This window comes from Ciconia boyciana, chromosome 6 (genome assembly GCF_034638445.1).
Source record: "Ciconia boyciana chromosome 6, ASM3463844v1, whole genome shotgun sequence".
Lineage (NCBI taxonomy): Eukaryota > Metazoa > Chordata > Aves > Ciconiiformes > Ciconiidae > Ciconia > Ciconia boyciana.
The window spans coordinates 29,700,631-29,726,371 of NC_132939.1; the positions used below are offsets into that span (position 1 = coordinate 29,700,631).

Genomic DNA, 25,741 nt, shown 5'->3' on the forward strand with positions numbered 1-25,741 from the left:
GGCGGGGGGGAGGGAAGATCAGAGCTTGGGAGGGAATTACGTGAGCTTGTCGTGCCTCAGTTTCTCCATCCCCCTGACGGGGATAACACTGTTTCCCCGCGCTCCTCTGCTTAGCCAGGTTTCCAGAGTATTGCAGGAGCCTCTGGGTAAGTGTTGCACACTGATGGCTGTGGCAGAGCTGAAACCTGCATCATGTTGTAACGATATTGCTCCTTATGGTGCCTTTCAACCCAGATTCTCACCGTAACTCCTACGAAAAGGCAGCACCAGATTTTTTAAAAATTGTTTGTCGGTGACTTTTTCCACATCGTGCTAGTAACTCTGTGGCAGCAGAGATCTCCTTCCTCAGACCTCTCCCTACTTTTCCACAAGCAGAAAAGAGGGCAAGGCCAAGCCGATCCTGCTTGAAGGGCACGGGCGCATCTCCTCGCGTTGCCTGTGCTCCTCCACAGATCAAGCACCGGCGTGGGGTGGCCGGCATCCCCAGGGCTGGGGTCCGGCTGGTAGGGGAGCGCGGCCGAGGCAAGGAGCCGGAGAGGGCCGGCCAGGGAAGATGGGGCTGGGGCTGCTGCGTGCGTGAGGCGAGGTGCTGCTCATCGCGGCAGAGCCTGGGTTTGGGGGGACTGAGCCCCGGTGGTGGCCCCGAGCCCTCCTCCCCGGGGGGCTGAGGGTGCACGGGGGCTCCCGAGGGGCCAGGCTGGCCTCCTGCCTCCATACGCAGGTAGGGGAATAAGCGACCTGGTTTTCCCCCCCTGCCCGGTGCCCCGGCAGCTCCCGCGGATGTGGGTCACCCGCTCTGGAAACCAGGCCGCCGCCTGGAGCCGCCCGCGGGGCCGCGGCCCGCCGAACCCCCCCGCCGGCCGAACCCCCCGCCCGCCGCCCTCCGGAGGGCTCCGACCCCCGGGCACGGCGCGGGGCGGGGGGCGGCGGGCGCGGTGATTCGCCGCTTCGGGGGCGGCGGGCGCCCGGTCATGCATATTCATGAGTGTGATGTCAGAGGGGGAGCACAGCGCGCGGTGACCGCCCGAGAGCGCCATTTCCTGGAGGAGAAGGCGGCGGCTGAGGAGGGACGGACGGGCGGGCGGACGGACCCGCGCGGAGGAGCCGCCGAGCGGCGCCGCAGCGGCTGCGCGCCGGCAGGGGGAGACCGCCCGGCGGCGGCGCCCGGACCCGACCCGCACCTCGCCGTCGCCCCCCGGGGGGGGCCTCCTGCCGCTCGCCCCGGCCGGAGCCGCAGCCAGAAGTTTGGGCGTCCGCGCAGCCTCCCGGGGGAGTCCGGTGGCGGGCGGCGACGCGGGGCTGCTTTTGCCGCTGTCGCCGCCGCCGCCTGCGCGGGCGGTGGGAGCCCCCCGCGGCGCCGGGAGCTGGGGGGAGGATGGTGGTGCGGGAGCGATGGAGCTGAAGCGGAGCATGGCGATCCCGCGGCTCCTCTTGCTGGGACTGTGGGCTGCGGCGCTCCGGGACGTCGCCGCCGTGGCAGGTGAGAGGGGCGGGCAGCCCGCCGGCGGGCGGGGAGCGCGGCCGCTGCCGGTCGCCGCGGCTGAGGGCGGGGGGCGGCGAGGGGGGGGCTGCCCCGCCGGCGGCGCCGGGCCCGCTCCCCGCCGCCGTCCGGGTCGCCTCGCGGGCAGCCCCCGCCGCGCCGCCCCTGCAGGTGTCGGCAGCCCGCTGAGGGCGACCGCCGAGCGCGGGGCCGCCCCGCCGACGGCGGCTGAGTGCCCGGGGACCGGTCGCCGGGCAGGGGCGGCCTGGCGCGGCGCCGGGGTGCGGGGTCCGCCCGGCGTGGCGGCGGCCTCGGGGGGCCTCGGGCAGCCACAGGTGGCTGTCAGGGCCGGTCCGTTTGCCCCCCCACCCCCCCTTCACGTCCGGGCGCGGGGGGCTCGCCGCCTCTGTGGGTCCAGCGGCTGGGCCAGCTACGTGGCGCTCGGGAGCCGGCGGGGCGCCCGGGCTGTGCGGGGTGCTGGGAGCCTCGCCCGCCTGCCTGCAAGTACAGAGTAGTAAGTCGCGGCCCGAATAATCCTCCTCGTTGTTTGCGGAGGCATTGCTCTGGTATTTGCCTAGCGCGGATCGCCGCCGAGGAAAGCCGGGCGCTAACGCATTCCTGAGCGGCTTTCGGTGGTTTTTCCCTCCCGAACTCATTTTCCGAAGTTTCACCCCCGAGTCGGCGGGGAAGGGCAGCGTGTGAGAGCCTCTCGGCGCCCAGGCGAGCCTCCCGCCGACTTCCCCGGGAGTTTGGGCTCCGCGCTGCCTGTGGGGCGATGTGCGTGCAGTGACACTGAGCTGGAGAGGCTGCGGTGCGGGTTGGATCGCTAGATCAGGGTCCTGAGGAATCCGAGGAGCGAAAAACCTTTCCCTTGCCGTGCATGGGTAGACATCTTCCTCTCTCTCCACTCCCAAAATAACTTCACAGAAAGCATACTTCTGTTCCAAGGAATCAAAATATTCAGAGCCGGCAAGTTTAAAAATAAAAAAAACCAAACCAACAAACAAATATGTCATGTATTTTGACAACTAGTATGTTCGTTTGCTGTCAATTCTGTCTGACAACTGGTTGATAAGAAATATAATGTTATTTCCTAGCTATACATTTCAACTCCTGCAGCTCTTACAGGTAGGCTTAGAGGAACCTATTTGGATGAGATTATTTCTTGCACTGGCAAGAATGTTATCAGATGAGAAATCGTGAGTGGGAGAGTAGAAGGAGGAATAGGTGGAAATTAAAATCCGTATTGGCCTCCTATGTGCTTCTTCCTGATACCTGCAGGAAGAGATGCTGAAGCTAAAACTGGATTTTTGTCAAAAGCCTGTGAATTTATTAAAAATCCCTGATCTGTATTTCTTCGTTTCAGTTGATCTTGATGGAGGGATTATACTTGGGCGATGTGGAGAATTACAACTCAGGCTGAATACTTGTACTGTATATTAATTTCCTTTATCATGAAGTTGTATGGGAACTGAAAACCATAAAGGGTCTCTAATAACACTTCTTTGTTTAATTTGCGGCTGACTTTCAGCAGGGCAGTCTGAGGAAAGCTGAGTAGTTTGCTTTTCCACGAAGGCACCTGTAATGAAAGTGTCTGTCAATCTGTGCGTGCGTTCAGCAGCCTGGCTACATCGGTTTTTTGTAACACAGAGCGAGATGCTATGAAGCTTTCATGTTTTATTCCAATATTGTGAGTGGTGAAAGGGAGGATGCTTTCTGGCATGCACTGGGATTTGTTTTACAGATGAGTTAAGTAATACGAGGTTAGATCATCCTCACCCAAGGTGATTAAATCCTTAGCCCAGCAAACGAGCTGTAGCAGCTAAACTAAAATTATCGTCTTACCAGTTTTCCAATGCTCTCTGTGATTTTGCTAAATTAATAACAGCAGATAGAAAGGCAAAAGACTGAGTGTGGGAAACCAGCTGTTAACAGGCTGGGGGATCTCATTAAGGAAAGGAATAAAGTCCTTTTGCCTGTGTTCTGGGATTGCTCCCGGACCACTGGTGCTCTGCTGGGTACCGGCTTGCTGGTGGCAGGGCACCGGCTGGTCCCACAGTGCTGGCTCCCCCTTCTTCCAGCTGTTACAGCCATGCTGTGAGTCCCTCCACTATTGCTCTGCCCTGTGAGGTGGTGCCCTCGTGGCTGTGGAAGGGTGGCGTGTTGGCAAGAAGGGAAGTGGCACATGAGAAATCTCTGTACTTGATCACCGGTCAGGCTGTAACAGAGTTTGAGAGCAACAGGGCTGCTTGCTTAGTTGCGCTCTGGATTTCGCAACTGGCATTTTTCTGTCTGGCTCTGTAGGCTAGCAAGGCATCTTGTGAGAAGCTGACCAGCTGGTGAACTGGGTGAAGTTGTAATGTGTTGTGATACATGGCTGTGCAAGAGCAGCGGAGTGATGGAGTCATTTGTTTCTGAAGGATGTAGAGGCCACTGCCAGGACATAATATTGAACTGGGCTAGACCTGTTCTGGTCTGTCAGTCCTGTGCCACTGCATAGGAAATGGCCACTCTCCCTAACAAAACTAGCTTTATATTTATTTCCCACCTTCTTGCTTTCCCACGGTCTCCTTTGATCCTCTGGTTCCTCCTTTATATGCCTTTCTTAAATGTGCTTATATAGTTGGCTTCCGTGTTTTCTCATGGTAACACATTCCATATATTCGCTTCTGCTTGAGGGAAACACTCCCCATCCACCCACGCATGTAACAGTGCCCCGGGCCAAATTCTGATCACTTCTGTGTCAATGTAAACCTGAGCCACTCCACCGACTCTGGCCCTGCTGCTTTGGGATCATAACTATATAGCTCTGAGTATAACATCGTCCTTTGGCTGGACTGAATGGTCAGGGAGGGTTGTTTGAACACATGCCCACGTCACACGACAGAAATATCTGTTCTGTAAACAGTTCTGCTCCTCGGCGAGGTATGCTGTGCAATAGACTTTGCTTTCACGGGTTTTGCAAATTGCAGGGAAGCCTTCTGTAATGCAGAGGAACGGTGTACGCTGAATAACGAGACATAATTGATTCTTTCTCGTATCCCAGCTCTTTACAAATGCATACAATGGAGCAAGCACGATGATTTCTTAGCAGCACAGGAACACCGTAGCTGAAATTCAAGCCTGGGGAAAAGAGGGAGGTATGGTACCGTGTTGAGCGAACGTGCTTAGCACTGCTGGATCACTGACACGGCGAAGCTCCCAGCATTTCTGTCTGGCTCTGCCTGGGCACTGCTCTGCAGAAGCTCGCCCTGCTGTTACGTGAGTTGAAAAAAGCCCCATGTACAGACTGAGCCACCACTTTTCTCCAGCAGTTATGCGTTCAGTGCTTGCCTTTGACTATTACTTAGCAGATGTAGTAGAGCAGTGCTGAGACTAACAGACCTCTCTGCAGTGCGTGCTGGTAGGGTATGTAACTCCAGACCACCAACCTAGAGTAATTTGCTGTACTCCAACCCCCCTTCTTCTGGGGGTGGGGCGGAGTAGTATTTTTTTTTTAGGTATGAAATTTACAGGATCTCCAATCAAATTAAAGGTGTCCCAGGGTCAACCCGTCAAACTAAATTGCAGCCTCGAGGGAATGGAAGATCCCGAGATGTTGTGGATCAAGGACGGAGCAGTGGTGCAAAGCGTAGACCAGGTGTACATTCCAGTAGATGAAGAACACTGGATCGGCTTCCTCAGGTACAACAGATGCAGAGAAGGAAGAATATTGCGGAAACTATTGCACAGTTTTGTGCCGTCAGCTATATCTATTCAACTGCAGTGCCCTTGGCGGGGCAGGGTCCTTAGGTCTGAAGTCCAGCGCGTGGCAAGGGCACAACTGAGAGCAGAATTGAAGCCACTGAGGGCTGAGATTTTATGCACTAGAACCATACTGGTTTCCTGACTACTGCGGTGACAGGTGCTTTGCTGATGCTTGTGATGCTTGAGACGTGACTTCAAGGTGAAAGGATGTTCTTGCCTTGTTTGTTCATCTTGTTCTGCTGTGCAGCAGGAAGACTAAGGTCTGACTTATGTAAATAGGTTTTCTCTCTCATACTCATTCCGTTCTCTAACGCTCTCTCTTGAGCTGTCAGTCTGCCTAAAGGGTGAGGATTGTTAATTGAAACGAGACTCCCAGGACTACATCCCCTTCCTTTCTTTGTGGAGGTGTGTTTGTCATCTGAACCATCCCTGAGTCATTTTGCAGAGGCTTTCCTAATACGTTTACACTACATGGTGTCAGTCCTGCCCCACTCAGAGGCGCAAGAACTCTCTTCTGCAAAGTGGCTCTCTGCCTTTAATTCAGCAGAAGGGGAGTGTCAGCTAGTTCTGGAAGTACAGAGTTAAACAAGACCCAAGGTCCTGCTCTGGCTTTTTCTATGCATAAAGAGAGCTTGTACAAGCAAGCATGCCATCACCATGAGGGCTCAAAACTGTTGACTGACTGAGAATCACTCTTCTCTGAGCTCTGGCTTCATCTCCTGTTAGGTTTCTTGGATTGACATTGCACAGAGTCTCCAATTCCATCTACTAAAAGTCTCTGTGCTAAAGCTTGTCCATAATAAACATTTCGATAGGAAAAAAATCTGTTCCCAGTAAAACTATTATATAACATTATGTTGTGGAAACAGTTTGTCTTGAAACTATACTGTTTACTTCCCCCCAGTTCCCCTAGTTAACTCTCTTTGCCCCTCACAGTCTCTCAGTCTGATCTCCTTTCTCTCCTCTTGTTTTCCTCCACTGAGAACTTTCTGCAGCACCAGGGCTAAGTATAGGGTGCTAAATCTAGATATGTCCGTATCTTTTTCTTCTTTTTCCTTTCTTCTCCTAAAGTGATCATTTCTACCACCCACTGTGTGACTCTCTGCTGCGATTGCTGTGTTTCAGAACATGCGGCTGGATGGGCAGGACAGCTGATGCCAGTTGAAGGTACAGCTCTGAAAATCAGGCTGTAGTGGGTCCATTTTGTGCATTTCAGCAAACACTCTCCCTTTTCTGTCTTCTTTCCTGAGACGTTCTTCCCCTTCCCCAAGGCGGACTGCTAGCGTTAGAAAGGTGGGCATCGGATCTGCTGAGGATCCCTGCATGGCAGCAGACGCATGGCTGCACATCCCGTGGGGGGCAATCAACATCTGTACATTTGACAGGCGCTCAGAGTCACACTGGTGCCTTTGGTAGCTGAGACCTTGTCACTTTGGGACCAAATTCTGCCCTTACTCACCACACTAGCCTCGTGTTGCTAATGGCAGTGAGGATACCGCAGATTTCTGGTGGTGGAGCAAAGAGCAGAATTTCTGCCCTGAACTGGAGGCCTACGACTTGAATGCTGCTCAGTCCCCGTGGCTGCCTTCCCCAGCTTGGATGCATCTTCTCTGAAGGGGAGCTGTTGCTGAGCAAGGGAGGATGCAGAAGAATTCGTAGGATGAGGTCCTGTGCTGGAGTAGGCCAGCATAACCCTTTGAAATCACAAATTAAGAGGCCCAAGGAGTTTTGCAATGTGAGGCACTCTTGGGATAAGAATAACCCTGAGTGCAGTTGAGGCGAGGGGGACCTTTTCTGACCCATCTGTTCCTGTATGAGGCTGTCACCAATCCTGTCACCTCACTGAGGCAAAGTAGTCAGGCTCATTGGAAGTTTGTGATTTGGAGTTTCCTGCTAGCTCAGGCACTGTAGGCCAAGCTGTTGCTCTTGAAGGCTAGCTAGGAGTCATGATTCAGGATCAAGATGACCAACCCCTTCTTAACCTCAAAGGACACAAATGACGGGTTTTCTGTGATGATGTTTTGGAGGAAGGCTGTCTGCTCTGCTGAGGATTCCCTCCACCCACTTTAGAGAGGAGCCTTCTGTCTCCGCTGTTTTGCCGTGCACTTTGTGCTGGCTAGCTGTTGCCCTCCTCCCCAGAACTGGCTGCGTCTCAGTGGGTGTTGTCCCTGCATCTTGTTTGCCAAACACTGGAGGGTCCTTTGGGGCAAAAACATGCTTTATCCACATAAAATATCGATATGGCTTTTGACTTTTTTCAGCTTGAAATCCGTCGAGCGGACAGATTCTGGGAAGTACTGGTGCCAGGTTGAGAACGGGGGGAAGAAGGAAGAATCACAGCAAGTGTGGCTCATAGTGGAAGGTAAGGAGTAGTAGTAGTGCTGGTTTCCTTTCAGGGCTGACCCACCAATATGCTCTAGGTGGAAGTGGTGAGAGCAGATTGCTCCAGTGACAGGCTTCTTGGCTCTGAACCTTTGCTGCTAACTGCAGTGAGATCACTACAGAGCAGGAGTAAGAAATGGTAGGACAGTAGCTTCAAGGAGAGGAGCTGTCAGTTTATTACCTTCTGGTTTTATTTTGGCACATTAGGAAACAAGTGGAAGATCCTTTCGTGCACACACATTTCTTTCCAGCCCCTCAATCAGTTGTTGCTTTGGTCTCCAAATAATTCGTAGAATGACAGGATGGTTCAGATTGAAAGGGATCCATGGAGATCATCTGGTCCAATCCACTTCTCAAAGCAGGGTCACAGGCTGGTTCTGTGTATCAGCCAAACAGGTCTTTGAGGGCAAGGTACAGTTTTAGCCCAGTTCTGAGCTGCGGGAGAAGTCCTGTACATCAGCGCTTCATAGCTGTGACTGTTCCATGTGGCACTGTTTTGCCCAGTCTTGTCTGATAAAGAATAACTTCTACATGGTTGCCCAAAAGTTGCCCAAGGCAGTGTGGATTGGTGGCTTCTTACTGTCTCTAGTTTCATTTTCCTTGAGCCGTGATTGTGTTACATCCTTAGAAGCTAGTAGTCATAGGATGGCTTAATATTTGGCGAGGAAGTTGACAGGATCAGTGCATTTGCAGCAAGAAATGGCTTTTTGGATGTAATTGGTAACATTTTGGGCCAGAGCTGAATCGACAGTCTTAAAGAGGGGGAGCGGGGAGGGTGTCATGGGGGGTGATGTGGTCTAGGTGTTTTACAGCAAAGGTCTCACTCACTCAGAGCCGTGGAAACATTCATAGCCGTTCTCATGGGAAGCGGAACGCTTACCTGCTGTCTTTCATAAATCCCAGGCTTCTGTCCACCTAAATTTTCAGGTGCAGTTTCAACTGGAGAAAGTTGTTTACAGCTTTACAGCTTAACGTGCAGGGTTTCTATTTCTATACCAATTACCATGGCCTGCTCCAGAGGTGGCTGCATTTGCATGGAGGGTGCATTAGGAGGGATTGGGTATCTCGGTGTGCTAAGCCATGTGAAAAACAAAGGACCCCTTCTGGATAGCACAGGCAAGAAATATCAAAGTCACAAAAACCAGCTGCAGCTAGGTCAGGGGGAGTGTTGAGAATAAAGGCCAAAGCTTACAGTGGAAGCTAAAAAAATGCAACTAGTCACCTTTATGAGAAAAGCAAGTACGGCAGAAGCTAGTTAAACTTGAACTGAGCATGTAATAATGTGAAATGGGAGTTAGTGGAAAAAAGTAAAAAATAACAAGTAGTGATAAGGGTGGATTTTTAAAAATGTGTCAGCTGTTAGCATAAGAAAACACCGGGGAATGCAGAAACCTATCAGTCCCACTGTCACTGTTATTGCTGTATGTATTTCTTCCCTGGGCGTACAAGCTTTGTCTAGAAGTGGTTGCTGTATTGATAACAACCGTTGTCATCTTTGACTGAGAGAGGATCTTTACTCTGGTCATTTGCACCCTTCGGTAGATGCTGACACCCTTCAGTGTCCCACACAAAACAAGCGTGGACTATTGGTGATCTAACTTAAAGTGAGCTCAAATGGATTTCTATGCTGTCTAATATCTGCCTTGAGATCCACTTAGGTAGTCTGTATCAGGCAGAATTTGTAGCAATGGTATTTGAATTGTCTTTGTAATACCGCTAAAATGTTTGATTTTATGAAACACTCCTCAGAATTTACAAAACCAAAATTATTTTGAAATTATTTTCTGGTTTAGAAACTAGACTCTGGCTTTACAGAGAACATGATAGCATTCGATGCCCGAAGATGTAATCTAAGAGGCACACTGCGGAGTGTGGCCACCTGAAAAATACGGATTGTGTTTCTTACAGAACTTTCCCTCTGAAATTACACCTCTGACCATGCAGCTGTTCCCAGGGCTGCTAGCCCCTGCTGTGGCTACAGTCAGAGCCCCAGACACACCTGTATGGACACGTCTCCCTGAATTAACACTGTCTAAAAACTGAGCTGTAGAAAAAAAATCAGCCCCGTAGGTTGGATGCCAGCTTGGAACAGGGAATAGACAGGCTCCTTTCCTTGCTTTGCCACTGATTTCGTGGCTGTTGGCTGCTCAGTGCCTCCATGGTGCATCTGTGAAAGGGGGGTGCCAGTACTCACCACTTGTACCAGGAACTGGGAGGCTAAATGTGTCACAGACAGCAAGGTATCCAGGTAACATACGTATGGGGGCAGTGCAAGTTCCTGAGCTGGATGAGTCAGATGCACTCCATGAACTATGAGAGTTTTTAATTGTGGTCTTGTCTGATCTGGTTAGCTGCTCCCAAAGTGAGAAAACCTGCCGAGCTGGGCAGGATCCTCCCGAAAGGTTACCTCGGGTGCCATGGCAGAGGGACAGGAGGCAGGGATCCTGCTCACAGGTAGAAGAAACGATGGTATTTTCCCTTCTGATCTTCCTTGGAGAAGGAGGGCAAAGCAGGCAGAGGTGTCACAGCTGGTATCTGGAAAGTTTATTCACTTGTTGTTTATTTATGACCGCAATAAAAAAATAAAGTAAAACATGTAAGCAAAAACCAGCAGTAAATCATGATGATGGATATACCTGTCCTGAGCATTAGCCTTTGTACAGATAGGCACCATCATTCCTGAAGTGACCTATTTTTAGACCTGTTTTAGTTTGTTCATTTACTTGCCACTCTAAAGGGAGTGGCAAGGAGGCGAAGAAGGAGCAAAGAAACTGCCACCTGAAAGACACAAACAGCAACTGGACAGTCAGTGAAAGACCGAGGACACCACGTTCAGCTGGAGTGTAGGGAAAATGCCAAGCTGTAGGCTTCTAAGTCCCTATGTAGGCACCTATATTAATTGTCTGCTGTTGGAGATGCTTGGTATCTGCCACACCAACTGGAGCCACTCAGGCCTGTCATCTTTGGCCAGGGACAGACAGTGTAATTTAAGCTTGTGAATGCACAGTGTTGTTGGTTCCTCTCTTTCGGTGAGGCAGCAGATCAGCAGTTTCCAGAACACAGTTTTCCAGCTGAGAATACCTGATTTTTGTGTAGACACAGTCGGTAGCGGCTGTGCTTGACACCCAAAGTTTTGAGTATAAAAGGGAACTTGGCGTTTTTCTGGACCTTCAGCTCTTCCACCAGCCACCAGAAGCACATGCTGGCTATCCTGCAGGGTCAGCACTGGTGCTGATGGCCGGTGAATTTTGTATGACTGGTTTGGAGCACTGAAACCACAAGAGTTTTGGCATTGCCCATAAGAGGAACTACATCTCCTGATGTGTCGAGTTACGCTCAGCTATTGCCACTTAGAGATGACCTGAGGTACTTAGCGTTGCAGCTGCGTTTTGCTCCCTATGGACCTGATCTAAGGCCTGTTGCACCAAGCAGGAGTCTTTCCACGGTGGGGAACAGATAGTTATCAAGAGAGCTGTGTCCATGGATAGCCTTCAGCTCTGAAACAAATTACCCCTAACTCCAAGGCAGCCTTGTTCTTGTGGTATGGGAGCGTGCTGGAAGGTGGCTCCAGTCAATTAAGCTGCGGAGAGAGCATTGTAAATGATCCCAGTCTCTCACAGAGGGGATTCCTTCCTCATTCATGGGTTTGTTACAGCCACTAGTTCATGTTTACAAGATTCAGTTTTTAACGCATAGCGAGAAGTATCTGCAGCTGGATTAGGTGTCAAAAGTGGTGGCTGCCACTGCTAAAGTTATTGACTGTTGCCTCTTTAAACTCCAATCTCTCCAGCTGAAAAATTGAGCAAATACTGCCACTAAAAGCTACTCCATAGGGGGAGTCTTGAAGGAGGCTCAGTGAAAGAGGTTTTTCACAGGTGTCTTGGGAAGCAAGCACTCTTTTCTCTCTTACTTCTTCTAGTGGGAGTATGTAGACATTCATGCCCTGAGGTGATCCAGCATATCTGACCCTTGGTTCTTGTGAAGGGCTTGGAGGGAGTCAGATTAGGCGTAGGGGCAGGGCAGATGGGTGTCCGGTGTTGGGCACTGGTATTAGTGGAAATAAGAGACGGAAGGAGTCTCTCCAGTTATTATCACTTGTCTGTTGCTTTTCTAGGTGTACCCTACTTTACTGTGGAACCTGAGGATGTGTCCGTGTCCCCTAATGCCCCATTTCATATGGCCTGTGCTGCTGTTGGTCCCCCTGAACCAGTGACAATTGTCTGGTGGATGGGAGACTCTAGAGTGGGGCTTCCAGACATCTCCCCCTCCATCCTAAATGTGTCAGGTAAGGCTGCTGCCAATGCAGGGGATCACTTTGAGCATCAGAAGAGGAGAGCAGCTCTCTTCTGATCACGCCTAGTGACACTGGGTAGCCACATAGTGTGAGAGTGGTCTTTGACTGTATGTTGAGGGCTGAGAGATCGTGATCACCTACAAAGCCTGATCATCTCGAGCGTTGATCATTGCTCTGTGTATTTTCTGCTGGCTTGAGGCACACAGGCTCTTCAGAGCTTGGGTGGGGCTGGCACTGCAGTAAATGTGTTACTGGAGAGATGATGCATTGGATGCCTCTTTTGTTCCACCTCGTGGAGGGTGTTCATGGTTATATTAAGTGATGCTATTGGTGACATTTGGCTTGGAAATCTCCAAGCATTCACATGTAGCAGATGCCACCTCCTCCTGTGCACGGCCATGTCATGCACTGCTTTTCCCTCTCTTCCCCCTCTCTCTGTTCTTGCAGGCTTGATGGATGCTCTTATTGTTAAAACCTGACCACCTCATGTAATTGTTTGACACTTTTAAAGTGGTTGTGTTGGTGCTGAAGTGGGCTGGTTGATATCCTCAGAGACCAAGGTTTGCCCCAGAGCGGGCACTAGGTGCATGGTGGTAAGACTGCCTTCCCCAGCAGGGTCAGCTGAAGAATTCAGGAGCGAGTAGGTGTTCAGGCCTCTCTTCAGCCCACTTTCAGGGAAGGGTGATGTATCTCTGCCAGGACCTGACCGCAGCTATTCTTGTAGTTACCTCCTAAAGGTAACTTTAGTTAGTTGTCCAACAACTTTTGTGTTACTTCTTTTCTATGCTGCTGTTTTATTATTCTCAGCAGCCCTGAGCCAAAGTTGAGCTAGCTATTTAGAAAGAAAAGGTTTTACGACTCAGAGTCATCTCTGGGGCCTCTTCATCAGTGTTAATACAGTTACACCCAGGGGGAGTTTCTTTCTGTACATCTTTGGCCATCCTTTGAGCTATCCAATCCTATTAACCTTAGAACCTAATTTATATGTAAATCAAAACCTGGTTTGTGATTCGCAATGGTTTTATCATCTGCTCCCTCTCTTACGTAACTACTCAATGCTGTTCCAAGTTGGAAATGAAAACTGCTCCCTTATGATATAATCTGCCTTTTGAAATGAAAACTGGAAGGATTGATAGTTGAGAGGGGAAAGATAATTAAAAAAAAAAAGTCTCCCTTCTTCCACTGAACTCATCCCATGGTGCCTCACAAAACTTCTGTCATTGTGGGGCAGTGGCATGGGGGCCTGAAGAAGGGCATCTGCTCCTAGTGATTCTCCAAATGAATTGCTATTATGTATTATATATTTGTCACCAGCATCTTTCTTTGCCCCTTTCAGTGTTCTTTGGGATGTCCTTTTGGCAGATCTTGCCTTTGCAACAGAAAAAAATGTGGCAGGACACAAGCTGCATGGTCAGATTACCAAAGCATATCAAAAAAGACGGTTGGTAAGAAAACAAGCATTGCTAGCTAAAGAAAGTATCAAATTATGAAGAAAATAATAATAAAGAACTGGCTAGAAAGCAAACATTTAGAAAGTTCAGCAAGTAGTTGGTTTGGTAAAAGGATTGTTGTATTTGGAAAGAAGTGCTGGCAATGGTGCTAGAGAGCAAGGAGATCTTGGTTTGTGGTGTGTTTTGCATTTTCCTCAGGGCAGGGCTGTGTTTGGTTCTGTCTTCAGGACATGCCTACCATGTCAGGTGCTGCTCTGCTCTGCTGCCTGGCCTTCAGTCTGCTGGCAGCATTTTCCTCTGTTTCACTGGGGTGAACAGAAGAAGCTGAAATACTTTGCTCTTTCATTTTATAGCAGTCCCTCTTCTCTTCCGCTACACCTTCTTTCCAGTGCTGTTAATCTCAGACTTGGGAGATGAATCAAAGGGCAAAGACAAACACTCTGCAAGCTCCTCCGTGCAGCTCTGAAATCTTTTTCCCTCCTAAACTGTATGCCCATAGTGTGCCAATCCTTAACTTTTCTCAGATAGAGCCCTATGAGGCAACTGAGGGCCAAGTCGAGTGAAAACATACGCTGGACACACTTTTCCAGGCAGCTTTGCAAATCTGTCTCAATTCTGATTAATTAGCAGTACCTATATGCATCTTGGAGCAGGCGGGCATCAGTATGATGACATGTTCAGGCCCTGTGGGATGGATGGATGCTCACAGAAGAGAGGGAGCATAATCCTCACTTGTATTGTATCACCCCTGGAAAGTGCTTCGGTGCTGATGCAGTAGCATTTTACTTCCACTTCCTTTCTGTGTCTTCAAAAGTCTGATGCAAGGTGAGGGACAGGTGGGCATTAGCTTGAAAGCTGCAGCGTCTAGTTGGAAGTTTGCCTGGGCTTATAGCCCAGTTAGAAGATGGTGGTTGCTCAGGTGGCAGACTGAGGTCCAGAGCATTGGGCGTTGTATAAGCACATGGTTCAGCATGATCCTTGCTCCAGAGATGCTCACTAGAATGTGAGAAGTGGACATCTACTAACTGTGAGCACTGTGAGCTGCTGTTCTGCCAGATTCATCCTTCTTTTTCAGTGCTTTCTGAAGCTCCTGTGGAAGCTTTTCTACATTGCCACACTCTCTCCATTAAAAATGTGTTTAGCACGTTAATTACATTGAAATCCGCGTGCCTTTGATTGGCACCCAGCTCAGCCCTCCAATTGCCTGTACAGCTTGAGCTGGATGTCACACATAATTGAAATCCTGCTGAAGGTTCAAGATGGATTATATAGCTGTTTGTGTTTCATTTCCTTTTCTTGACTGATCTCCAGGTATTAATCAAAGCACAGTTTTCTCCTGCGAAGCTCACAACGTAAAGGGATTGTCTTCATCTCGGACAGCCACTGTTCAAATTAAAGGTGAGAATGGGCAAGGAGCTCAGGTTTGCTCTCTGGGGAGGGAAAGTAGGGCTCCTTAATGCAAGGGGTTGTCTCAAAGCTGTCAGCAACCAGGACCGGTTGGAGCTCTCAGCAGTCGAAACAATTCTTTGTGCTCTAACAGCAGTTCCCGCTTGCTATGCAGGGCTGTATCCCAGGCTGTGGAAGATAAACCACATCTGATTCAGGAGTGGAAATGTGATGTCAAATGACAGTTTTTCCTTGAAAAGGAGAGAGTCAGAGCAGTCAAATTGTTTGTGAGAGATGTAGCCGGATATCAATCTGTAGCTGGGGAAATCTTTCCATCTTGGACATAGATGGGTCTTGTTCGGGCTAAAGAGGCCATTACTTCTGCTTGCTTCTATTGGTATCGCATTAGATGCTGAAAAAAGGCAAGGAAGGCAATCACCAGTGGCCAATAAAGTCTGTTCATCTACACTGTTTTCATGGATTTTATTTTTTTTAATTCTTTGCTCTTTAAAAACTCATTCAAAACAAATAATTCCTAGCCTTTGCATGACCAGTTGCCATTTGGAAGTCCCTAAGTTGATGTCATGTTTCCTCTGTTCCTCCAGGTGACTGAAACAGGGATAATCAGAGCAATCAGCTCTTCCCCTCCTCTTCATGTTCAGATGCTTCTGTATTTCAATTTTTAGTCATGCTTTAATGCGCATTAAATGACTTGATTATCAGTTCCAGGAGAGGCATCAAAAAAATTGTCACAAAAATCGTTTGTTCCAAGTGGTAGCTTATTGCTCAGCACGAATAAGAGCAAGCATTTATATCCATATCAGAACTCACAGTTGTATTAGCTGGTATTCATTAAAGGATAGCTTAAAATCCAGCTGTAGATCTACTGTTCTTACAGTGAATTTTTTTTCAGAACATTGTGGTTACTGCTATGCCAAGAATGCAGTATGCTGGACTAGTAAGATTTATAACTTAATTTAAAAACATTTGGAGTTGTTGCCTTAAAGGCTTGTCTACATAGGGGAATTAGTTATTGTGGAATATATCTTCTGTGGGTATTTTTATCCTGGGATAGAATTTAGTTCACAAAGCGATTATGCTTTAAAAAAAATCTCATCAAGCCATAATTTGAAATAACATGTAGCATAAACAAGCTTTTTTCTTTTTTTAATGTTAACACAGTTGGTTGGGGTTTTTTTAACCATTAATAAGATGATGGAGTAAAGGTCTTGGAATTCTCGCATTTCCCAGCAATTATGTTTAGCCAGACGTGCTCCATAGGCGTCAGTCATCAGCTAATGAATCCACACAACCTATTTGGGAGGGACGTATTGCCATCACAGACTTGTGCGCGTGCGCACACACTTTTTAGAGCTGAGGAAGAGCAAGCTTAAGCGATTTGGCAAATATGCACCTGTATGTGGCATGTCCTAGAGATAAAAAACAGGTTTTAAATAGCAAGTCCAGTGCTGTAGTTGTAAAAGTTCTAACTGTAATACCTCAAAGGTATGTCTAAAAGAGTATTTATAAACTTAGGGAAGTGATGAGGCTATTCTAAAGAGCAAAAGTTTTGAAGATCTAGTACAGCCCCTGTTAAAATTAAAGCAAAGCTCCTAATAAGGACATCAGCAGGAACAGGAGCGGGCCCAGATAATGTTTATTTAGTCCTTGATCCTATGAACGTGTAGACTTCAGTGAAATTACTCCTGGGAGTAGTTGTCTGTACATGCATGATCAGGGCAATCCTCTCTTACACAGATCCATCTGCTAATGAGGACTTTCAAGTCTTTCTACTATTAAACAGTTTGTTTCTTCTGTGTTTCCAGAGGCAAATATTTTTGCTAGGACATTTACAAACTGTTAACATTTCTTCCTATTTGCTGCTGCTGTTGTTCATTATCTATTCTCTGTAGTGCCCACAATGTGCTGGGTGTACTCCAAGCAGAAAATTACTGTTATTGTAGCCCACAGTCCCCAGCCGTGTACAAAGCCCCGTTGTTCCAGCCACTCTACAAGCGCAGAGGAAGTTAACTCTCATTCTGTTAACACTCCAGGTCCTGTTTTCAAACTGGCTTTGCTCTCCTTCATGTGTGCAGCTAACCCTTTTAGGGTTGTATCCTGTGTTTCAGAGCACAACAGGAAACAGCCACCAGAGTTTTTTCCCAATGCATGGTGGGGAAATGCATCTACCCCTTCTACAAATTGCAGAGTTAGGGGAAGGTGCTAGCAAGCCGGCCCTCTTCAGTGGCTGTCTCCATTACCGAGTGGATGTGTTAGCAGCTGATTATTTATTCTTACTGGTGGTATAGCCCATACCTACTTTGAGCCTGCCATACAGTGTTGAAAATTACATGTTGCTAAACCTAAAAGTTAAGAGCGTGTTAACAAAAGACTTAAGGCAATGTTTCAATGAAACCCAAGTAAGCAGTGAAAGCCAGTGTTTTCCCCCAAAGAGCTTACAAACCTGAATACACAACATCAAAAGGGAAAGAAACCAAGACACAGAAAAGTCTAAGTTAACTCACAAAGACCTTTCACTGAAGGGCAAAGAACTCATTGCCCATCTTCCATCCCCGACCTGTGCTCTGCTGCCCCACATCCCACGCACGCTGTCCTTATCTAGGTGGCGGCCCCCTGCCCTGAGTCCTGGTAACTAGTTAACCAGACAACAAAGGCTTTATAGGGTTAATCTGTGGCACCATCTCTTCCCTGCCCCATCGTCTCCTCTAGGCCCTCTGTAGAGACCTGGGAGAGGGCTTTGGTCTAAGCATTTCTCTGACGAGATGGCCCTGTGAAGATGCTGAAGGCAGCATTGTGGTTGTCCTCGGTACAGTGAGAGACAAACATGCTCTCTGGCAGAGTAGAAGATGCAGCTGGAGGAATGCTGGTTTGCAGTTACTTTTCCACTGCTGCTTCCCACTGCGTACAGCTCAGGAGAGGTGGAAAATTGGGTCTGTAGGCAGAGCCTTGTCCTGAGGACTGTTAGGTTTTTGAAAGAGGACTCCTGAGGGTACAATTTGTTGAGGTGCTGCAGGAAAAGTATTACTCATGGCAGCAGCATAGGATTTTTTAAAACGAGCAAAAGGTCAGGGGAGAGGTTAGTATTCATGAAGCTGGTAATTTTTTCAGGAGTGAGGTCCCTAAATAAAAACAGAGACTCGGGAGTGAAAAAGAGATGGTGAGGGGTATATTGGGAAGAATAGGAAGTAACTATGTGGAATTACAGTGGGAGGAAAAGAGAAGGCAAAGGGAAGCACTGAGAATCCTAAAAGGAAGCCAGAGAGCTCAGGCTAATGCGACAACATACTATACTAGAAGCCCCTGCAGTGATGGAGGTGTCTGGTCAGAGCGAAAGCGAGAGCGGAGGGGCAGCGCTCTGGTGCTGCTCTGTGGTGGTAGGAAGCACAAACATCTGCTTAAATGGCCAGTCTGGGAATCCTGATTTTGTTCCTGGCTCTGCCCTTAATTTGTAGTGTGGTATCAGCCACATAATAGGCACTCCCTTTGCCTCGAATTTCTCCTCTATAAAACAGAGAGTGCTTTCTGAGTTTATTCATCCCAAGTCTGAAGGAGGCACAGTTTTCAGTCCAGGCTCCATCTCGGGGTGTTTCAGGAAGGGTTTGTAATGGACACCTGGAGGCAGCACTTCACGGCGCGAAGCGGTCTGCTGCAAACCCAGCTGCAGGGTATTGGGGTCACTACAGCAAACCACCCGTCGACTTGTGCTGGCAGAGCTGGTTTCGGGGGCTGGACTGAGAACCAGGGGAGGGATTTTTAAAGCCCTGATTTGGTTCACAATGTAGGTCCACAGGCAATTGTGTGTGCAGGGCTGGGTCATGCATTGCAATGGAGGGGGCAGGGAAGAGGGCTAAGTAGCCAAGGTGTAAAACATCACACGCTGGCATGGCTATCAAAGAGATCAACCGCTGCCTGTATGCATCAAGCAAGTAAGCTGGACTATTAAAGAATGGATGACAATAGCTTGTTCAATGTTAAGGTAATAGTTTCATTCACAACAGTCAGGGACGCTCTCTAAAGATGTGATATTGTACCATTGCTTTTAGTCATTTCATTGCATAATTTCTAGCCTCAAGCCTCTGCCATTTTCAAGTGAATACCTGCTCAGTTCTGTGTATACTGAAAGGTCTCTTTGTTTCCTTTATAGCCATGCCTCTCCCGCCTCTCAATGTAACTGTAAGCCAAGTCACCAGCAGCAATGCCAGTGTGGTCTGGGTGCCAGGATTTGATGGCCGTGCACCCCTCCACTCCTGCACTCTTCAGGTATGGCCCCTCTGGATTATCCCCTGCCCTGCATGAAGAATGGGACTTCCCTGAGCCACGACACTGCTTGGGACATCTTTTGCTCTCCTAACTGCTTTGTGGCAGTGTTTGAATTCTTATTCCACAGTTCTAAAACATGGGAACTTAACAGGATGCAACTCAGGGCATAAATAGGTGCCGAACAGCAGGGCCAGTTTTGAGCATCAAGTGTCCAGTTGAGAATTTGAGACCGGCCCCATTCTCCCTTCCAGCAGGTTATCACATCGGTTGCTCCGTGGCAGCTAGTCCATGCAGAGTCATACACTGCAGCGCATGTGAAGCACACATCACTCTATGGGAAGTGCCCTTGGGTGGCTGCAGGGTGCTCATGCGTCCTGCTAGTGTGGAGCAGCTGGCCCGTGGGGACTTGTTCCAGTGCAGTGCAGTGGCCTGTGACTCCCATGCCAGCTCAGCCCTGTGCTTTGCTGTGCCAGAGGAAATGCTGGGGTCCGGACATACTGGTGAGCCCAAGGGATCAGGAGCTTGCAAAGTATAGGATGTGGAACAGGGAAGGTGGGAATGATGGAGGCAGGGGACAGATTGGGCTTTTTGATACAAAGTCAGGCTTGTTTGCATGTTTCAGAGTAATTTTAAGCCCTGCCTCTAAATCTTGATTGGTTTTCCATTATCAAAGACCAGTTCTGCCCAGAAAATCAAGGGTGATAATATCCTTTAGCTCTACTGGGTGCTGAGTACTCAACATCTCTGAAAAACTGGACTGCTTCTTTAGGTTCCTGGGAACAATGTTACATGTCCAACTTCAGGCAGAGTTAGTTTCTAGCATTGCACACTTAACTGTAGAATCAGATCAAACAGCTGGTAACCAAGTGGCAAAAAGAAATGGTGATTCCTGAAGCAGGCCATGCAAACACAGCTAGGCACATTCCCCATGGATTTATCTGCCAGGTGTGAATATTGGGCCCCTATGCTTTCCCTACCTGATTACAGCAGCATTGTGAGCTGGAGTGGAATTTCTGTGGGGTGTTGCCAGCTATGTAGAGGAGGATTATAAACACAAAGTATGCTGGAAACAGCCTAGCTAATTTACTTGCAGTCCTGTTTTTACTTGGGGAGGAAACCAGAGATTTCATGCTCTGATGTTTATTCCCTTTCATAAGTAAAAGAAACCATCATCTTGTTTTAACTCACTGGCAGAAAGAACGCCTGAATATAGCTGGCCGCAATCTCTGGAGTTTGTTGCTGCTTCTGTTCTTGTTCGCAGTCAAAAATGGTTTTCTTCCTCTGTTTTACAATGCGAGTTATCTCCAGTTGGAACAGCCTATTCTCTCTGGTTGGCATGCTGCATTGCTAATCACCCTGGGTTTTGAGTTCCCCCTCTCACTTCTGGCAGGGGCGGGGGGTGGGGGGGTGGGGGGGTGGGGTGGGGGGAGGAATGGGACACGTGGAAAAGAGGCTGAATCAGAGCAGCTCAGTTTCTGTCCACTCAGCAGTCTCTCACCCCTTTTCTAAGCCTTTTCTTTTCTGTTTGGGGAGGACGAAGTTCCTGCGTTTGGATCTGGGAGCAGGGTAACTTGGCCATAACCCTCCACTGACAGAAAGCCGTGCTTCCTCTGTCTCCCACACTGAGAGATTTTGTGAGAGACATTGACCCAGATTTCCATGTGAAAATACACACGCTCCTGGCTCCCCATGATTGCACTTCTGCTCTGAGCCTCCCAGAATGAGAAAGGGGATTGAAACTTGGCTGTGGTTTTCTGGCACTCGGGAATTGCAGCGGGTGCCCCAAGAGCACCATGTTCAGGCAGGCAGATTGCTTCTGGGCACAGTGCAGGGACTTGTAACACAAGCCATGTTCCAGGGCATAAAGGGGGCAGATGTAAAAGCCCAGACTTTTCAGACTGTTGAACAGAAACACATCACCAAACTGACAGGGTTTTACCCAAAAGTCTGCTTGTTTTTTCCCTTCTTTGGATGACACTGATAATGACAACAATATGCTTTTCTATTAAGGAAACTTGAGATTCTTCCTTTTTATTAGCCAAATAAATCAGTGGGCCAAAAGTGTGTGTGAGAATGAGCAGAAGGGCAGAGAAAAAGGGAGAAAGACTGCTATATAAATTAATACAAAGTCCACATGAGTGTTTCACTTTTGTCAGTACACCTTGCTTTTACTCCCAGCTTTGCTACTTCATATGCATTTGAGAAGAAAGATAGGCTGAGCCTGGGAGCTATGCAATGATTTCTGCTATTGTCAGTACAAAAGCAGGAACATCGAACCTGTCTGTGCATTAAAAGCACACAGTGATATCAGATTTAAATTAACAGTCATGTTTCTTAAAAGTTCAGATTTGTTAAAAAAAAAAAGAAGGGTTGCAGGAGTCGTAAAAAGTTTCTTTTCAGTTTAATTTGAAACAGTTTAGTTGAACCAAGCCACCAATGTCTACTGTGTCTTTAATCTGCTATAAAACTGAAAATATACAAAATTCTGGAAAAGGAGTTGAGAAAAAGGTGAACTAGGCAACAGGGAAGTTGATCTATCAATGTGCATTGACAAAATTTAGACAAGCCTCAGAAGCCAGCTGCTAGCACTCAAAGCAACAAGAATATTTAGTTTTCTTTAAAGGAAATAATAATCAACTGTAGAATTTGTAACATAGGTAAGCAAATGTTTTAAAATATGGAATAAAATTTTCAGCTGGTGGAAAATTGTTGTACTGCCAGAGTTAGGAGAGTGATGTCACTTAAACCAAATAAAGGCATGGCTCATGATTCTTAGTTTGACAACTCCCTTTTCAGTATTTTAAACACCACTGGTACCATATCTATTCTTACACGTTCCTAAACTAACCATGAAATGGATTCTTATCCCTCTGGACCTGTTAGTGAAATGGCTTATGGTAACGGTCTTCTCCGTTTCACTCTTGGCACAGGTAGCTGAGTCACCAGACGGCCAGGAGGTCTCCACTGAAGTCACCCCAGTGCCCCCCTTTGCCTACGGTGTGCAAGGCCTGAAGCATTCCACCAACTACAGTGTTCGTGTGCAGTGCAGCAATGAGATGGGCAGCTCCCCTTTCACCGACAGGGTTTATTTCCAGACCCTGGAGCTTGGTAAGCAAATAGCAGACAAGAACAGGAAAGCAGTTCTGAATCTGAAAAAGAAATGATGATAAACTTCATTGAACTCCTCCTTGCTAATTCGGAAGTGCAGGAAACGTTATACTGTCAGATTGCTTGTGCACTCTAAGGGTCTCCTAACACCTAACATAAAAATATGCAGTCAAATGTTGTTAACAGCAGTGATGCATGATACACAAGCTGATCCAGCCACAGGGCTTCTGCATGCTGGGCATATGTCCCATTGGCTCGCTGAGACTCTTGGGGTCTCAGAAAGAAACAAGAGATGCTGACCGACCTTGTCTTCTCCCCTTGAAGCAAACAGAGTGCTGGTGGCTTGCAGAAGTTGTTCTCTTCCCTCACACTCTCTCTTCTGGATGATCTCTGGAAAGAGGGTGAAAACTGTCTTTTCAGCCATTTTCAGTGTGGATAGTGCCTTATTTTCCTGCACAGGGTGATTGTGTTCTGTCCTCTGCTTTCAGCTCCAAGCAGCACCCCACAAAATATCCATGTTACCCAAAGAGATCCTGGTCTGATTTTGGAGTGGGAAGGCGTGGCTCCGGACGTGTTGAAAGAAAATGTCCTGGGATACAGGCTGGAATGGATTCAGGATAATGTAACTCAGGTAACAGATCGAGAGGGGAGCTGAGCCATTGGGCACAGAGTTGGAGAATGCTCATATTAAATTTTCTAGGCATTAGGCTCCCTCATCCCTTATCCATACCAGGGGACTAGATTGCTGGTATTGCTTTTGTGTAAATGGATCTATTCTGATTTGCCACAACTCCTCAGTATTTGGCCTCAAGATTTAGGCCCATTTCTCCCTTCCTGGCATATTCAGAACTCCTTCACTTGAGTGTTCATCTGCGGACAGACCAGTTCTCTGCTGTTCCTTGTAGAACAAGGACAGTATAGAGAGAATTCAGTTTGTCTCTGCCTCTTTCTAGTGCTGTCCCAAAGGCAGCTCAGACACTGCAGGATCTGGGCTTTCTCTCTACTGTGACTGGGACTTGGCTTTCCAAATCCTAGCAGCAAAGGTGTATTTAACAAGTGAATGAGTTATACTGTAAATCACAGAAAGAAGGTTGTGGATTCTTTTATTTCATTTACAATATGTAGGGAGTTGAAAGGACCCTGTCAGGGTAGATGGCCTTTCATTTGTTTTTCAGCATTGACCTTTCCCAGGTATCTATCTGCCTTTGAAGTTCACAGCATTTCTTATGGTTTCTCACTTCTTCATATGTATTTAGCTAGTGCTGATTAATGATGAGCAAGCCTGTAATAATAGACAGCTAGAGGGAAGAGAGACTTATTTCCTTTTTTGCATGACCCATTTCATACTAGGTCAGCGTCATTGACTTTGAATGACAATATTTTGAGTTCCCATTGAATTTACATTGTGTCAGCGGTGGCAGCCAAATCTTCATGGGTTTGCTGCAAATTATGTGTATGAAGAAGATCCACAAAATTACTGAAAATATGTTGGCCTTGCCATCCTAAGTGAAAATTGGCGGTGAAATTCAGAAGCCATTTGGGATTGGTCAACAAGTTAAAAAAGACAGACTCCTCCCTTGGATTAAAACTGTCAGATGCTTTGCAGTATGTTAGCGCATCTTTGTGTTTAAACCACAAGGAGGTGTATCTTTTAATAGCAGAAAAAAAGCATTTCTATAGCAACTTTCATTAAAGGACCTCAAAGGAGGAAATCATTAAACCTCATATCTTCCCTACACCCTGGGAAGCTATTAGCAATTTTTGAGAAGAGAAACCCAAGATGACAGCCCAAGTTAGTGGCAAAACTGAGACTAGGACCCAGGAGTCACAACTCCCAACCCTTGTTATAGCACCAATGAAGGACACAGTAATGTTTTGGTTTAGTTTTAAAGGTGAAGTTTTAGACTAGATTCCTTTTAAGACAGCTTACAGTTTGTTGCCATTTGCTCTCAGGGGGAGATGATCGTACAGGATACAAAAGCTAATCTCACAACATGGAATCCTCTCAAAGACCTGATCATCAGGGTGTGCGTGCTGAACTCTGCAGGATGCGGGCCCTGGAGTGACCTCTTCCTGCTTGAAGCCCAAGAGGTTATGGGTGAGTGTCCACTGCCTTCCCTTCACTTTGGGGAAAAAAGTCAGAAGTGCTGGGAGTGCTGTTTTTCTCTGACTCTTCTCCTTTCAGTGCTTACAGCTGACTGAGCCACATGGCTTTATACAACAGCACACTTCATCAAGCAGAGTAGAAATTAAATAATATTTAAAGAGCTGGTATAAACAAAACAGCTTCTGGCCACTACTGTGTCTTCTTTAACAGGCTTTTGCTGTGCTTAGTGCAGAGCAGGGCAAGGGGAGATAAAACAGAAAAGGTGCAAATGAAGGTTTCAAGTCCTTCATTTAGGCTTAAGCCACACACATTTACAAGAGTAAATGTGACAGAAAACTCCTCTAACATAGATTCTCTTCTTTGATTTAATTTTAAGCCATTCCTGACTAGTTTCAGTTGAGCCTGATTTAAACCATGGCCACATGGGGTTTTGTAATGGTTTTACTGAATGTGTTTATATTAAACCAGTTTAGCTCTCTCCATGGAAAAGCTGAGCTACTGATAGAAGAGGGAGATAATGCTACAGAAGCTGTACCATGCAGTCTGGACCATGTGGAAGGGTGTGTTGGGAGCAAAGAACATGCGTGTGTGCAGTGCTTTCCTAGTGATAAAGGGGAGTTAGGCCCATCTGCTCTGGTTTGCTTGCTGCTTGTATTTCACAGGGAATGGGAAATGGGAGTCAGGCTATGGAGAAAGGCAGGATGTTATATGGGGAGATGAAGAGAGAGAAGAATGCTGCTTGTCAAGGAAACTGTAAAACAACGAAGAGGAAGATGTTCAGAATAAAAATACAGATTGATGATAAGAAGTCAGTGCTGGTGCTGGTGCTGACCCATCTGCCACTGCTTTCTTCCCAACCTACATGCCTTTTGAGGAATCACATGGACGTTGATCCCTCCTGATCCCTCCACACTTAGGGATGGCAGCGGGAACCTAGAGTGGGGTTCCCAGGCAAGCAGGAGGTGGGGGATAGGGGCAGAGTAACCAGGAGAGAACTGTAGCCTTACTTCCAGTAGTGCATCTAATATGGGGTTTAGTGTGCAGATTACTCAGAAAGGCCCTTTGGTAACCCGGTTCTTGTGATGAAGTTAGTACTGATGGTTATGTGTGAGCACACAGTCACTGTGGGATCAAAGCCCTCAAATTATTTAAAGCAGAATGAAGGGGTGCAGAGGTCCGGAGCTGACTCTACTAGAGGCTGGGCATTGGCTCCATCAATTTTTTTCTTCTGCTTTTTGCTCAGTTATTTTCTGTGGCACCCAAATACAGAGAAAAGTACCTGAAAGGACTAGAAGAACCCTTTGGAAAGTGGCCAACACTGGCAAGAAGCCCCAGGGAATGTATAGGGTTTGCATTTTACAGGGATCTGGAATGGGATAATCCTGAAAGCACAAAAAGTTTGCTTGTTTTTATTTACAAACCACTTCAAAAAAGTAGCATCAGGAGTGGTGCTTCTTTTGGCCAAATGCTGTCTGAAAGCACGTATATTTTTTCACAAGCATAAC

At 47.7% G+C, this 25,741-nt stretch overlaps 1 protein-coding gene across 3 annotated transcripts in view; it reads left to right on the forward strand.

Moving 5' to 3' along the window:
• The first annotated feature begins 1,042 nt into the window (after positions 1 to 1,042).
• The window catches only part of TYRO3 (TYRO3 protein tyrosine kinase), a 43,631-nt gene continuing 18,932 nt past the window's right edge, over positions 1,043 to 25,741 (forward strand). For 2 of the 3 annotated variants that reach the window (XM_072864589.1, XM_072864591.1), the window contains exons 1-9: positions 1,043 to 1,480; positions 4,981 to 5,164; positions 7,489 to 7,589; positions 11,724 to 11,894; positions 14,666 to 14,752; positions 18,906 to 19,021; positions 21,952 to 22,129; positions 22,618 to 22,760; positions 24,083 to 24,227. In XM_072864589.1, coding sequence (XP_072720690.1) covers positions 1,393 to 1,480; positions 4,981 to 5,164; positions 7,489 to 7,589; positions 11,724 to 11,894; positions 14,666 to 14,752; positions 18,906 to 19,021; positions 21,952 to 22,129; positions 22,618 to 22,760; positions 24,083 to 24,227 — 1,213 coding nt within the window. In that variant the 5' untranslated portion in view covers positions 1,043 to 1,392. Of the gene's footprint in view, positions 1,481 to 4,966; positions 5,165 to 7,488; positions 7,590 to 11,723; positions 11,895 to 14,665; positions 14,753 to 18,905; positions 19,022 to 21,951; positions 22,130 to 22,617; positions 22,761 to 24,082; positions 24,228 to 25,741 lie in introns of all 3 variants that reach the window. The other variant, XM_072864590.1, reaches the window with a different exon arrangement.